The sequence below is a fragment of the Tachysurus fulvidraco genome, chromosome 9, assembly GCF_022655615.1.
Source record: "Tachysurus fulvidraco isolate hzauxx_2018 chromosome 9, HZAU_PFXX_2.0, whole genome shotgun sequence".
In the NCBI taxonomy this organism is placed as follows: Eukaryota; Metazoa; Chordata; class Actinopteri; order Siluriformes; family Bagridae; genus Tachysurus; species Tachysurus fulvidraco.
Window position 1 is genome coordinate 19,600,201 of NC_062526.1, and position 13,582 is coordinate 19,613,782.

Sequence of the window (13,582 nt, forward strand, 5' to 3'; positions counted from 1 at the left end):
CATTCAGTGGAAAGCGTCTGCCCTGTTCTGTATGATTGATGACTGGTTAGTGTTTTAGAACATCATGACAACTCTGGCTGTCTCACTGCTGGGATAAGTGCTAGTGATCTGACTAGAGTGATGGAAAAAAGGTTCATTAATTCTGTTTTTTTTTTCCTTCTTCTTCTTCTTCTGTATGCCAGATAGTCGAGTTGATGTCACCGTACAGGATCTAACCCTAACCCTATACTACTTGAAGCACAAACAAAACAGAATTCATAACTACACTCCAGTTTCCGAGCGGAAGATAAAACATATATATATATATATATATATATATATATATATATATATATATATATATATATATATATATATATAAATAAATACAAGCAGTGTTTTTAATCTCTTCACACCACTTTCAGTTAATCTTCATTACACTGATTTCTCACCGCTGACATTTGTTGAGAACTTTGCAGTGAAGATCGGCAGCTCACTGCTTTATGAAAACACTGTGTCACTGCTCAGATGGTAATAAGAGGTATTAGGTACAAATGCTATTTTGGATTTGTCAGAGTCTCTGAATGAGAATATTTTTCAAAATATTTCAGCTTTTTTCCTGAAAACACTCCCATCCCCACAAACTTTTTTGAAAATAAAAGCTTACATGGTTCCAAAGTGTAAGTGAGATTTTGAGATTGTTGCATTGGCTAGCTTAGAGTATCACATGGTATTAAAGTATCGTACCATTTGAAAACTCCTCTTTATTTATTAAAGCTTGAGTGTCATGTACGAAATTGTCAAAAACAATCATAAACCAATAATTAATTTTAATTATTTATAGTGATCAATATACTTCAGGTGAATGAATGTAATTAATAACTTGCTGTGTTTCCAGTCTGCTAATGTATTTAAATGTAGTGCGTATAAATCAGACATTCTGCAGAGAGTTCATAGAGTGGCAAAAAAAGCAGTGCAAAAACAGTCACCTTAGTCACTAATCCTCATGCATTACTGCCGATCTCCGTGGTTACCACGTGTACACGGGCTGAGACACACGCACTCTTTAGTCTAGACACCATGAGCTGCGTCTTGCATCCAAGCAACGCTGAGACGCAAGCGGAGGTCAGTTCAGACCTCAGACACTGCAGGGGGAGTTTGTTTAGTTTATTACCACCACTGTGCTAAATAGTGCAATTAAAGATGTACAGTCGCGCACGCAGGGTGACGGATTTGTGCACCGCGAGCGCTGCCAGCGTGGGTCCCGGTTCCTACAACATCCAGAGACCTGCTCCAGAGAGAACCGGTGAGAACCCAACACTGTTCACGGTCGCATCAATGATCACTGGAAAATCCAGAACATAATGTCAGATTCAGAAAATTCTAATGTATTTATTGTTCTTATAGTTCTGCTGCTCTTCTGCGGTTCTAACTGTTCTTTTGCTGAGCATCTCTCTCTGCTGCACTCATTTCCTTCTATTATTCTGTAAACTGTTCTACTGTATAGTCTACTGTATAATGATGCATTCAACATACCTTGGAAGACTGTGTGTGTGTCCTTGGTATAAAGAGTGGAAAAACTGATGCTGCCATCTTCATCTTTTGTTAGCAAACAATTAGTGATGTATATTTTCCTCAGAACGTTGAACTGTTTAGTCAGTGTTTGATTTAACACGCTAAATACAGAAAAAGTCTGTATGTTAACTGATTAAAAGCTAAAACGTGTATAGACTAGTTTCAAGTCATGTGCATAGAGTGTTTATGCATGTGTATACAATGATATTTTTATAACTATTTATCTTTAGTGGTGTACCTACCCAAAAATGGCAGCAGAAAAAAGATTGTGTGTACGGTCAGTGGCCATGTTGATTTGAAGTGGCTTGCTGAACGTAGGGGAAATTGTATGTCAGAAGACTACTCTGAGCTCCTGAATAGGAATTTCAGGTTGAGATTAGATTTTCTTTAGCTCTAGCCTTTCAGTTTGAAGTCATAAATTATAAGCTATGCAGCATAATAACACACCACACTTCCCTTGCTCTTGAGACTTGTTCTTGATGAACATGGCCACGAAAACCACCCACATTTGTAACATACCTTTTGTTCAACTTTCCATAAAACTTTTAAGATTACTATTGTACTCTTTGTGTGCTCAGATAAAAGGGTGGGTGTAAGTATGAAAGTGCACCAAAGTGCAATGAACCAAACAGCTGCAGTTTCAGTATACAAAAGTTATATGATAGTTTTTTTTTATATGGACATGCATCCTGTCCCATCATTCTCCATGAAAGGAAAGGTTTTATATTAAAAATGGTGCTGATTTCTAACAGTGTGACTAACGGTGCGAAATGTGCAAAGAGAAAAACGTTGATCGGTGAGAAGCACCTGAGCACTGTGATCATTTTTAATGTTTTTTTTTTTTTTTAAAGTTATGTTTCATATCAACACTGTTTATTATAACAAGGCTGTTCAGATTTATCTAAACAGAACTAAAACTCACAACATGAACACGATTAGTATTCTGTTGGAATTGTAACTGTGAGGTGAACCATTAATTGGGTTAAACATATGAAGCTGTTGTAGAGGAACAAGAATGAAACATCTAAGCTCAAAAGTCAAAGAGTAATCATTCAGTATCAAACCATTAAAACTGCATTGTCTCCACATGTCTGACTTTCTCTCTCTCTATGTGTCTTTCATCCTTTCTCCTTGTGTATGTCTCTGTAGAGTCCTTTGCTCCGTTCCTGTCTCTCTCCTCCCGGCCCTCAGTGTTTGACACGGGGGACAGTGAGCAGTGTTCTCCTGGACCGGCTCACTATAATGGAGTCCTTTCCTGGGTACTGAAACATATGTCTATCTCCACCTATATTGTAGCCTTGTCCATTATTTAGCCCTCCCCATACTATAGCACCACTCATCCGTGTACTCTTAGTTATTGTGCTTTATTTGCAGGTTAAATTTATGGCCCTATTAGAAGCAGTTTCTGTGATAATTGACTGTACATTATTATATACTTTATTGAATATTTCTTTTATATTTGTCTATTTATTGGCATTATTTTGTCCCTTTTTTATATGTTAACTGTTATTGTGTCCTTTGCTGCCACCTCTTGTATTTCTTTTTTATCATTGGTTCTGCAGGCTCCTGTTCCTGGTGGTAATTCTCTGCAGAACCGATCAAAGCGTTTTGAGGAGGCAGATTCAAATATTCCGGGACCAGGATCCTATGATATCATCCAGCCATTGGGGGAAAAGCACTGCTTACCTTCCATCTCAGACAGGGGTATTAAGGTGCAGTCCAGTGTGTGTTATACAGTAGCTGTTCCATGGTTCCTTTCCTACACTAATCTTGTTGTGTGTGTGTGTGTGAGAGCAGCGTGTGAGGTGGCTGCTCCACTCTGCTCCCTCCATCCCATCTCCCAGTCTGGCCTTTGGTTTTGAGGAGGACGAGCAGGGAGATCTGTGCATGCAGAAACCACCAAGAACTGACCAGAGCCTGGGCCCTGCCTATTACAACCCCACCCAGGTGTGTGTTACTGTGTGAGTGTGAAGTAAAGTGAAGTTTTGTCTTTTAACTTCATATGTTTATCAGGTAGAAGAAAAGTATAAAGGAATCCACTTTGGCCAAATGACGGGGAAACGGACAGAGATGAAGCTGGTGGAAGGACCTGGACCAGGACACTACCATCCAGAGGAGTGAGAAACGTGAACACACACACACACACACACACACACACACACACACACACACACGATCATGTATGATTACATAATATCCAGGAAAGGAAATACATACATGGTTTAAAAAGGAAACAGTGTCAAGAAAATCCTTGCTGAGAAGAAACCTTCAGAGGAACCATACTCAAAAAGAAACCTCATTCTCTCACACCAGATAACAAATCATTATAAACACTGAGAGTTTAATTATAAATCATTGTAAACACAGAGTGGGATTAAAAAACATTATAAATATGCAGAGTGGGATTATTGGGATTACAGTGACATTACAGCATTTCATATCTGGCACCATAGCCTCCACATGGTTCTATACACAGCAGCCCTATGGGTTATGGGCTGTCCATACAGAGCCATCCCCAGCAGCAGTGAGAACTACCAATCAATGAGACTCCACTCAGAAGTAGGGCATCAGGACTGATCAGGCAGGGCCACAGAGAAGAGGTGGTCACACTGAGGACTCAGGACACTTGGAGCTCAGCAGTTGCATGTGTAGTGAGAGTGTGTGTGTGTGTGTGTGTGTGTGTGTGTGTGTGTGTGTGTGTGTGTGTGTGTGTGTGTGTGTGTGTGTGAGAGATCCTACGTTTGTTTGTGATCATGTAATGGTTAAAGACAACGTACATTAGTTATGACTATATCATATCACAATCATATGAAAATCAGTCCTGATAAAGAGAATCTGCATGAGGTGTGTGTGTGTGTGTGTGTGTGTGTGTGTGTGTGTGTGTGTGTGTGTGTGTGTGTGTGTGTGGTGTGTGTGGTGTGTAGGGATCACTCCGTGTTTTATGAGAATGTGAATTTGAAGCGCGAGATGAAAAGCCAAGCTGTGTTGCAGATTCCTCGATATCCTGATCTCCTTATATTGCAGGCAAACAAGAAGGTACACACACACACACACACACACACACACACACACACACACACACACACACACACACACACACACACACACACACACACACGTCACAGCCATTATCCTTGAAAATCTTGTTGTTGCTTTATGATTTGTGGTTTTGTTCATATTTTTGCCATAGGTTAGTGTTTATTCTGTTGAGATGCAGTATTTTGTTTATGACTGGGATACTGGGTTTAGCGTCTTAACACTGAATCCTCTAAGTGATGTAGGATTTAAATTGGGTCTACACTGGTTAATCCCAAGAGATAAAGCTTCCTGAAGTGTTTCCTTGTGTTCTACCATCAACAAAGTAGAGCTGAAGTCTGATTTTGTTAGAGCTCTAGGAAAACTTTCCCATTCGCATTGACATTATGATCTCGGTTATTTCTATGAAGCTGTGCAATATTTTACTTACAGTAGAATTTACTGATAATGTTCTTGTGTGTCAGTAAAGTCAGGCTATAATCCTGTTTTTGCATTTAGCTTCCCACACATATGCACATTCTCCTGGGCCTGGAAACAAGCCTGTCTATTTGTCTAATGTATACAGTCTATACTGTGTGTTAAGGAATGTGATAGTGGTATATATATGTAAATATTCTGTAGCCCATATGTTCATGGCAGTGTTCATTCTGTTTTGGAAATCTGTACTTGGAGATTTTGTTTTTTAACAGAGACAAAACGTTTGTAATTTTGCCATTTAAATATTTTTTTCTTTAATGTTAAATATTCAAGATTCAAGATTTTATTTGTCACATACACAGTTATATACAGTAGGGCATATACAACTAGCAGTGAAATGTGAGTCAGGTCCGCTCCATGGACATTGCACTTATTAGAAAAACACAACAATGAAAAAAAGAGATAAAAGTAAACAATGAAAATATAAGAATAAAATAAAAAAAATATGTATACTGTAGAATGGAAAATAATGTGTATGAAAGTAAACTGTAGTTATAAATATAAGATAGACAGGGATGTACAAGAGGCACTGTGCATATGTGCATTATACTGTAGTCTTAAATATTAAGATACACAGGAATGTGCAATATTATGGTATGCATTTTTATGTGGTGGTTTTATTGGAAATATTTTTGTTACCTTAGTACTAATTTTGTGAGATATGCTGATCAAGCAGAGATCTTCTGTAGCTAATAACGCTTTCCTTCCACGCTGCATTTAAATCTTGATCATTACGTCACATGGCCATAATACGTCTGTAAACTCTTTCTGCACTATGTACTTAAATGTTTCTTTTAACCAAATATCAGTATCTTTCATGTCAAAAGAGATACTCTGTAACATGCAATCCAGAAAAACATAATCCATAAAAATGTACCGAACTGACAGAATCAGACTAAAAGCCTAGAGATTCTACAGTTAACTGCAGCTGAGGGTACAGAGAAAAATGGCATGTCTAATGAAGTGGCACCTCAGTGTATATCTCTCTCTGTGTGTGTGTGTGTGTGTGTGTGTGTGTGTGTGTGTGTGTGTGTGTGTGTGTGTGTGTAGGGAGTTCCTGGTCCTGGTCAGTATGATATTAAAGGACAATTTGAGAAGTCAAATGGAGTCACGATGTCCAAACCAGCATTTATGTCACAAACACCGGTATGTAAACCCTACAGGTGTAAACTCAATTTTTTGTTCCAAAAATAATTTTCTTTTCTTGTATTTAGATTTAAAATGGATGTTGCTGTGGTTTGTACTGGAACTTGCTCTTATGTTACTCCTGTTACTGTGTACTGGAAAACTGGGCTACTAACAAAAAATCATTTATATTTCTGCATAATACATTATTCAACTCCTAAACCAAATGTCCTGTGGAGGTTACTGGAAAGCTTAGTATCATCTGTCTGAAACGACTGACGTAAACAAACTAACTATGGCAACAGGAAACAGCCTTGATTAGAATACAACTGACTTCTTGTCATCTAATAAAAGTTTATTGACATTTAATAATATATAACTATTTCAGCTTTCAGAAGTATGGCTGAATATTAAGGGATTCTTCAATCAATTAAGTAGCATTTTATTCTATTCCTTTTTAACTAAATAATAATAATAAAAAAAAAAATAATTAAATGAGTGAGTGTGAGTGTGTGTGTGAGAGAGAGAGGTTCCCCGCATGTCCCTTTTATATCTATGTATCATGAATAGATGCCGTTCAGAAATATTATACTTATATAATATTTTTATAATATTCAATTATTATAATATTAAAATATTAACAGTATATGGTTATGTCACAAAAGAAGAGACCAAACTGGCTTTAAAAAAAAAAAATTAAAGGATGTTTTATTTTTCTTAAGCTAGTTTTTCATTGTTTTCTGTGATGTATTTGTTTTTGTTTTTTGCACACATGCACACACAGCTATTTAAAAAAATAAAAATGTGTATAATTATTGATATGGTAAAGTTTTCAGCTTTATGTTTTAGATGTTTTAAGTTTTTTTTTTTTTTTTACTTATCTTTAGGGGAAAGTGTTTGTATTGTCCTGTCATGGAATATATTACAAAATAATTTTCTGACATATAAAACATCTAAAATGATTTGGCTTTGGTGTGTGTGTTTGTGTGTGTAGAGGTTCTGCTTAAAGAAGGATGTGGCGCCCCCTGTGGGATCCTATAATGATCCGCGCTGTGCTCTGGAACATCTAAATAAACATAATGGCGTGAATAAAAGTCCTTTTAACCTTACAGCAGCTCGATTCATTCCTGAAAACAGAAAAAACACCACACCAGGTAGGTGTGTGTCTGTGTGTGTGTGTGTGTGTCTGTGTGTGTGTGTGTGAGTGTGTGTGTGAGTGTGAGTGTGAGTGTGAGTGTGAGTGTGAGTGTGAGTGTGTGTGTGTGTGTGTGTGTGTGTGTGTGTGCAGCTTTATTGGCTGTGCTATAATGATAAATGCAACAGACAATAATATAAATAACAAATATAATAAAATGTGTGTGTGTGTCTGTGTTTATGTTTGTGTGTTAGGTCCTGGTGCATATAACATTTTTGATTATGGTCTGGCAAATGAGAGTCTGAAGAAAGCACAGTCTGATGGAAAGAGGACGGGCGGCTTTGGCTCAACAGCCAAAAGAACCACCACCTTCATCAGTAAAACCACAGAACCAGGACCATCACACTATATGGTACACACTACACACACTGCCTCTATGAAATAAACACTATAGGATACTATTTATCTAATATATACTGTATAAAAATGATCTTAGCACTGGTCAAGTGACAGTGAAGTGAACTGATGCGAAGGACCCTGTTGTTTAGTGTGTGTTTATACACGTTTAATGTGGCCTATTTGATCCCTAAAATCATACAGAAGTCACACTTTATACATAAACACTCACACTGATGGTGAAATGATGATTTTTTTGATGTAAGTTATTTCTTTAGTTTTTCAGGGAGACTTTTACTCTTTTGACTCTTGGTAGTTAATAGGAGTGACTTTTTAGGTAAAGACTTTAGATTTAAGCCCCCTGTCTCATTGGGCCTGTTTGACTGTGTTGAATGCAGTGATGAGGTACAGTGTGATGAGGTACATTAAGGAACCCATGCATGTTGAGTGCTGTATATAGTACTGGCTCATTGTTGTATATTGTGAGTACAGGTAGAGGAAAAGAGGGAGGAGTTTTACAAGCAACAGCCTACAGCAGTCTTTAAATCAGCCATGGAGAGACTTCCTGCACCTCTGGGTGCTGTGGTAAACATTTTAAGGTTTAATACATTGTTTAGTAAATGTAATTTTTTACTTCTTTAATATTATGATTTTGTTCAGGACACACCTTCTCCAAGCTCATACAATGTGAGAGAAGCATATGAAAAAATGTTTGGACAGGGAGGACATAGTGAACCTCGCACAAAAGCAGCACAAAAACGGAAGAGCTGTTTCTTAAGCACTGTGCCCAGAAATTCCTTCTTTCACTATGATCCCCACATCCCAGGTGAGGAGTCAGGAGCAAGGGGTCAAACCATCACATGGATCAGTCACCTGATGCACAATAGCTTTGGCTATGCCATGTTATCCTTTAATAATCAGTTTGGGTCCAATCCTCAGATTCATTGCAGTTATAGAATTACAGTGGATATCAGCAAAACGTGCAATCTATCAATAAATGCTGTCCTGTGAGGCTATGTCTTTTATATGGAGGTTTTCAACACAGCATATTTTGCTTTCTAATCATTGGCATGTGAGCTTGAGGGTATAGTGTCACTCAAACCCATCAGTGCTGTATCATGTCACCCTCTCATGTTTATGTTTTACTTAACTGCAACACTCTCACCATGTGATACACAGATTCACAACAATTTGCTGCCTTTGTCACACAGCTGAGATAATGTTTTTTGCATATTGTCAGTGTTTGATAAGTGTGTTTGTCTGTCTATAGGCCCAGGTCACTACAGTCCACTCATTATGACTAAATCACAGTTTGCTCTCATTGGATTTAATGAGGATCGATTTAAACAATCTAAAAACACTACACCCGGACCAGGAGCATACATGGTACATGCATACATATACACACATACACATGATATTCTGAGTTCTTGAATTTGTGTGTATCTGTATACGAGGTTGGTGTGTATGTGGGATATTGTGCATCTCATTGTGTGTGTTTGTGTGTGTGTATGTGTGTAGCTGAGCCCTACTTTTTCAGACCCTTTACTCAAGCATTCTTTCAATGTGACCCTCCAAATGCCGATGATGCCACACACACTGACTCGAACTCCTCAGCGTGCCATGGAAGCAGGTCTTTCCTTCACCAGTGTGTAAATGCACACAGTCAGGGTCAAATGTCAGTTGTTGTAATTCGACTAACACTGATAAAGTGTCCTGATAGCATATAATATTGTGAGATGAGTAACTTTTTTTTTGTTTTCATCCTATGTCCCTTTTGTAATTTTTTTCCACATTGGAACACTGTGTGTATTGTAACACATACCGCATTACCACATCCTGTAAGCAGTACATAAATGCTTTTACTTGACATCTAATTGTACGTTATCTTTGAAATGTTAAAACAGCTTAACATTTTTAGAACAAAATCCCCTCAGTTAAACTGGTATGGAAGAGACAGCCATTCTGAAGGAATGGAGTGAAAATAAAGACTAAAGAGCATTCTAAGGAAGTTAAAGATAAGTTAATAGAAATTCATAACATATAAATAAGGTGAAGGAACATATCTAAAAGGTTGGACATCTTAATAAACACTGTTGGATCACTAGTGAGGAAGCTGTATCACATACAAGCATTACCTAGACAAGGATCACTATAAAAATTCAACACTGTTCAACGTCAGGTCTTAGCATAAGTACAGCAACCAAAACTTAAAATTCAACCACACAAGCATCGGGAATCGAAGCCGCTGGCACTGCCTTCTATCCCAACCTGCAGAAGTGGTTAAGCTTGAGATGGTGCAGCAGGAAAGTCTGGGCTGGAATACGAAATGGACCAAACTTCACAACTAAACATATATACTTACATACAAGGCAGGGGTTGTAACAGCAGCAAGTGAACAGTCAGTTCCGGAAGTTGATGTGTTGGAAGCAGGAAAAACGAGCAAGTGTACGGACCTGAGTGACTTTAACAAGGACCAAACTGTGATGTCTAGATGACTGGTTCAGAACATCTCAAAGATAGTAGGTCTTGTAAGGTGTTAGTGGTATGCAGTGGTTAGTTTCTGCCAAAAGTGCTGCAAGTAAGGCAACCGTTGAACCAGCAACAGGGTGATGTGTGTGGGGAGTGAAAGTTAGCCTGTCTGGTCTAATCCCACAAAAGAGCTACTGAAAAAGTTAATGCTGGCCATAATAGAAAGGTGTCAGAACATGATCTTTTTCATGATGTGGATGGCTGGGTGCATTTCTAACACTTACTGTACCTGGGAAAGAGGACACATTAAGGCAATAAGGCAAGATAAGGATAAGGCAAGATGGAGGCAGTGTTATATTCTGCTGGGAAACCTTGTGTCTTGGAGTTCATGTCAACAGTGTTCCCTAGTGGCAAGATGGGAACTGCTTTGTCAAACACCTTAAAGCACTACACAGGTTGGTGAAAACCACCAACTGCATTATTGGGACCCCACTTCTTGCCATTGAGGACATCCAGAGGAAGCAGTGTCTGCATAAAGCTTGCAGCATTCTAAGGACTCCTCGTCCTCTCAGGTGTTGCTCCTGGTTGATTGGTATGAAAACCTGCACTAACATGGGCTTTTTGTGGATAAGATTGGACAACTCTGATATAAAGTCACAAGTCTGATCCACTGAGACTCAATCTCACATCTGACTTGAATGATCATGTCTACAGTCAATAGCAGTTTTATTGTTTGTTTCTGATTACAAAAATTAGAATAAAAAAAATTATATTACTGAAAAGTTAAGTCCACCACAAGCTGGCTGGATAACAGTGCACTAATCCAACCTCATAATGAGATGAAATGCATATGTAACGGAATTAAGTGAATGAATGATTGACAGTTGCGTTCACCAATTAGCAGTGTACACTTCCTATTTAAAAACCAATTGGTCATAGCCGGGATGCGTCACATCCGTGTTGTCCCTTTGCTTGGCTGGCAGTAGCTGCAGCTTGCCTATTGCCCCTTTGGGTGGCATGTTCTCCTTCGGTGTGCTCCGGTAGTGAACTGAACAACTGCTGAACTTCCAGTTAATCAGTGGCTTCTATAAATATGAAAAAATAGAATAATAATTTTTTTAGAGACTTTTTACTTCTACTCCTTACATTTTCACGCAATTATCTATACTTTTTACTCATTTCGGCTTGTTTTCATTCCGGCTTGTCATCATTCAAAAAACCTATCAAGATAAATGGCGCCATCCGGATAGAGTGAATTTGATTGTGATTGGATGAGAAGTATAAACATGTACCATTCTGACACCCTATTGGTTTGTACACGATTTTTATTTATTTATTTATTTTTATTGCATAACAACATCAAACACAAAATACACATATTTTCAATGCCACATGAACAAAAGGTATCAGTCACATAGGTTACCAGAGAAGAAAGGAAAGGAAAAAAGAAAAAGAAAATTGCAAAAAAATTTAATTCTTTTAAATTATTATATGTTTTCTGAGCTTTTTTTGTTTTACTTTTTCCAAAAGAGTACTGTATAACTTGAAATCATTCATAAAATGGGACAGATTTGGTTCACAAAGGGCCCAGTTTGTTTTTTGTATATGGTACTTTCCTAATACAATAAATAGCTGTATAATATATTGTTCATTACTTTCCAAATTATCTTTCAAAATAAAAAAACACATCAACTACACCAATTTCTACCACACAACCCAATTTTCCACTAATATAGTTTTCCACATCTTTCCAAAAAAGTCTTGAGTAGATACAATGATAAAACAGATGCAAAATTGTTTCCTTTTCCTGACCACAAAATTCGCTAGCATATGAAATATTAAGCTTAAATCTTTCGAAAACATGTTTTACAGGATCAATCCTATGTAGAATTTTGTAAGACACCTCCTTAATTTTATTGTTGAAACAAAACTTGTTCAGTATTTTCCATGTTTTATCCCAGTATATATTAACAAATAAGGAAGACCAAAAAAACCTTGCTGCAGGAAAAGAAACAAAACAAAGGATATTTCTTATAATATTATTGCTACACTTTTGTTTCAAGATATTAACATATCCGATGTATAAACTACCACAAAAGTCATCTATATTAATTTGCAATAAACTAGAATTCTGTAAAAGAAATACAACACTCTTTGGAATTGCACCAAGAACAATAGCAAAATCTCTTGGTTTAACTGGTAATTGCAATTTTTCAAGAAAATTTGTTGTCTTACATTCAAGAAAATGTAAGACAACAAATACCCATCAGAATTTTTTTTTACAAAAATAATCCCTTCAATAAGCCAGTTTTGATAAAATAAAGTGATTTGTTTTTAAATAAAATGTCTTTGTTATTCCAAATGCAATATCTGTGTGGTGAAAAATTGTGTTTATAGATCAAATTCCATGCTAACAGGGCCTGTCTATGGAAACCAGCCAGTTTAACCGGAATTTTATCAACAGAAATATTGCATTTCAACAAAAATGTATGCCCCCATTAGAGTTAAATATATATTTAGTAAATACATTTCAAACACTATCTTTATTTTTTTTTATAAATTCTATTAACCATCTAATCTTGAAAGTATTATTGAGTGTACTATAATCCAGAACCTCTAGCCCCCCTTGTTCTTTAATATTACATATGACCTCTTTCTTTAAATAATGGGGCTTTTTTCTCCAGATAAAGTCATACAATATCTTATCCAAGTCTTTTATCACAATAGAGGGAACATCTAATGATAAAGAAGTGTATACAGATCTGGAAATACCTTCTGCCTTAGACAATAACATTCTCCAAAAATTGATAAATCCCAAAATATTCAAAATATTCTGACTTAAATGTTCTAGTCCAGATGATCCTGAAATTCTCTTTTATCATAGATTTGATGCCATTCCATCATAACCATTCAATCTGTTAGGTTGTGACATTTTGGCTAAGTTAAACTGTTGTTTATCTTTTGAAGGAGGAGGTCTTGTTTTCAGCACTCCAACTAATCTCTGTTTATCTTCTGTTATGTGTACATCTGACATGACCAAGGTCCGGGATGACCTTAAAATGCCCATAAATCTCTCTGAGATCCAATAAAATATCATAAAATCATAAAATATTTCTTGCTTATCATTGATAAAATCTCAAAATGGGTTAAAGCTTTTCCCTGTGCAGAAGTACATGCATAGGCTGTCATTAAAATGTTGGCAAAAGAAATCATACCTAGGAATGGTATCCCAAATTCAGTGATAACAGTATACAATTCACATCCAAAGTGACCAAGAAACTTATCTTAATACTGGCCGGAATTCTATTTCGTAACCTTCATCACAAAGTTTAGGGATAGTAGAAAGAAAAAATAGAAACATTAATGCCAAAACTGGGTGGATCTCCT

At 36.9% G+C, this 13,582-nt stretch overlaps 1 protein-coding gene across 1 annotated transcript; it reads left to right on the plus strand.

Moving 5' to 3' along the window:
• Nucleotides 1-790: 790 nt before the first annotated feature.
• Nucleotides 791-9,593, plus strand: stpg2 (sperm-tail PG-rich repeat containing 2). Its single transcript, XM_027138039.2, has 13 exons — nucleotides 791-1,285; nucleotides 2,704-2,813; nucleotides 3,117-3,266; nucleotides 3,352-3,501; nucleotides 3,568-3,671; nucleotides 4,479-4,590; nucleotides 6,118-6,213; nucleotides 7,187-7,346; nucleotides 7,582-7,739; nucleotides 8,216-8,308; nucleotides 8,384-8,549; nucleotides 8,994-9,109; nucleotides 9,245-9,593. Exons 1-13 carry the CDS (start codon nucleotides 1,183-1,185, stop codon nucleotides 9,377-9,379), a joined length of 1,653 nt encoding a protein of 550 aa, XP_026993840.2. The 5' UTR covers nucleotides 791-1,182; the 3' UTR covers nucleotides 9,380-9,593.
• Nucleotides 9,594-13,582: the final 3,989 nt, after the last annotated feature.

Bases quoted from the DNA above. Each gene is read 5' to 3' on its own strand.
- stpg2 (XM_027138039.2), top strand. From the start codon at position 1,183: ATGTACAGTCGCGCACGCAGGGTGACGGATTTGTGCACCGCGAGCGCT. The intron at 3,672-4,478 runs GTGAGAAACGTG...TGTGGTGTGTAG, and splicing joins GGACACTACCATCCAGAGGA to GGATCACTCCGTGTTTTATG. The intron at 7,740-8,215 runs GTACACACTACA...TTGTGAGTACAG, and splicing joins CAGGACCATCACACTATATG to GTAGAGGAAAAGAGGGAGGA.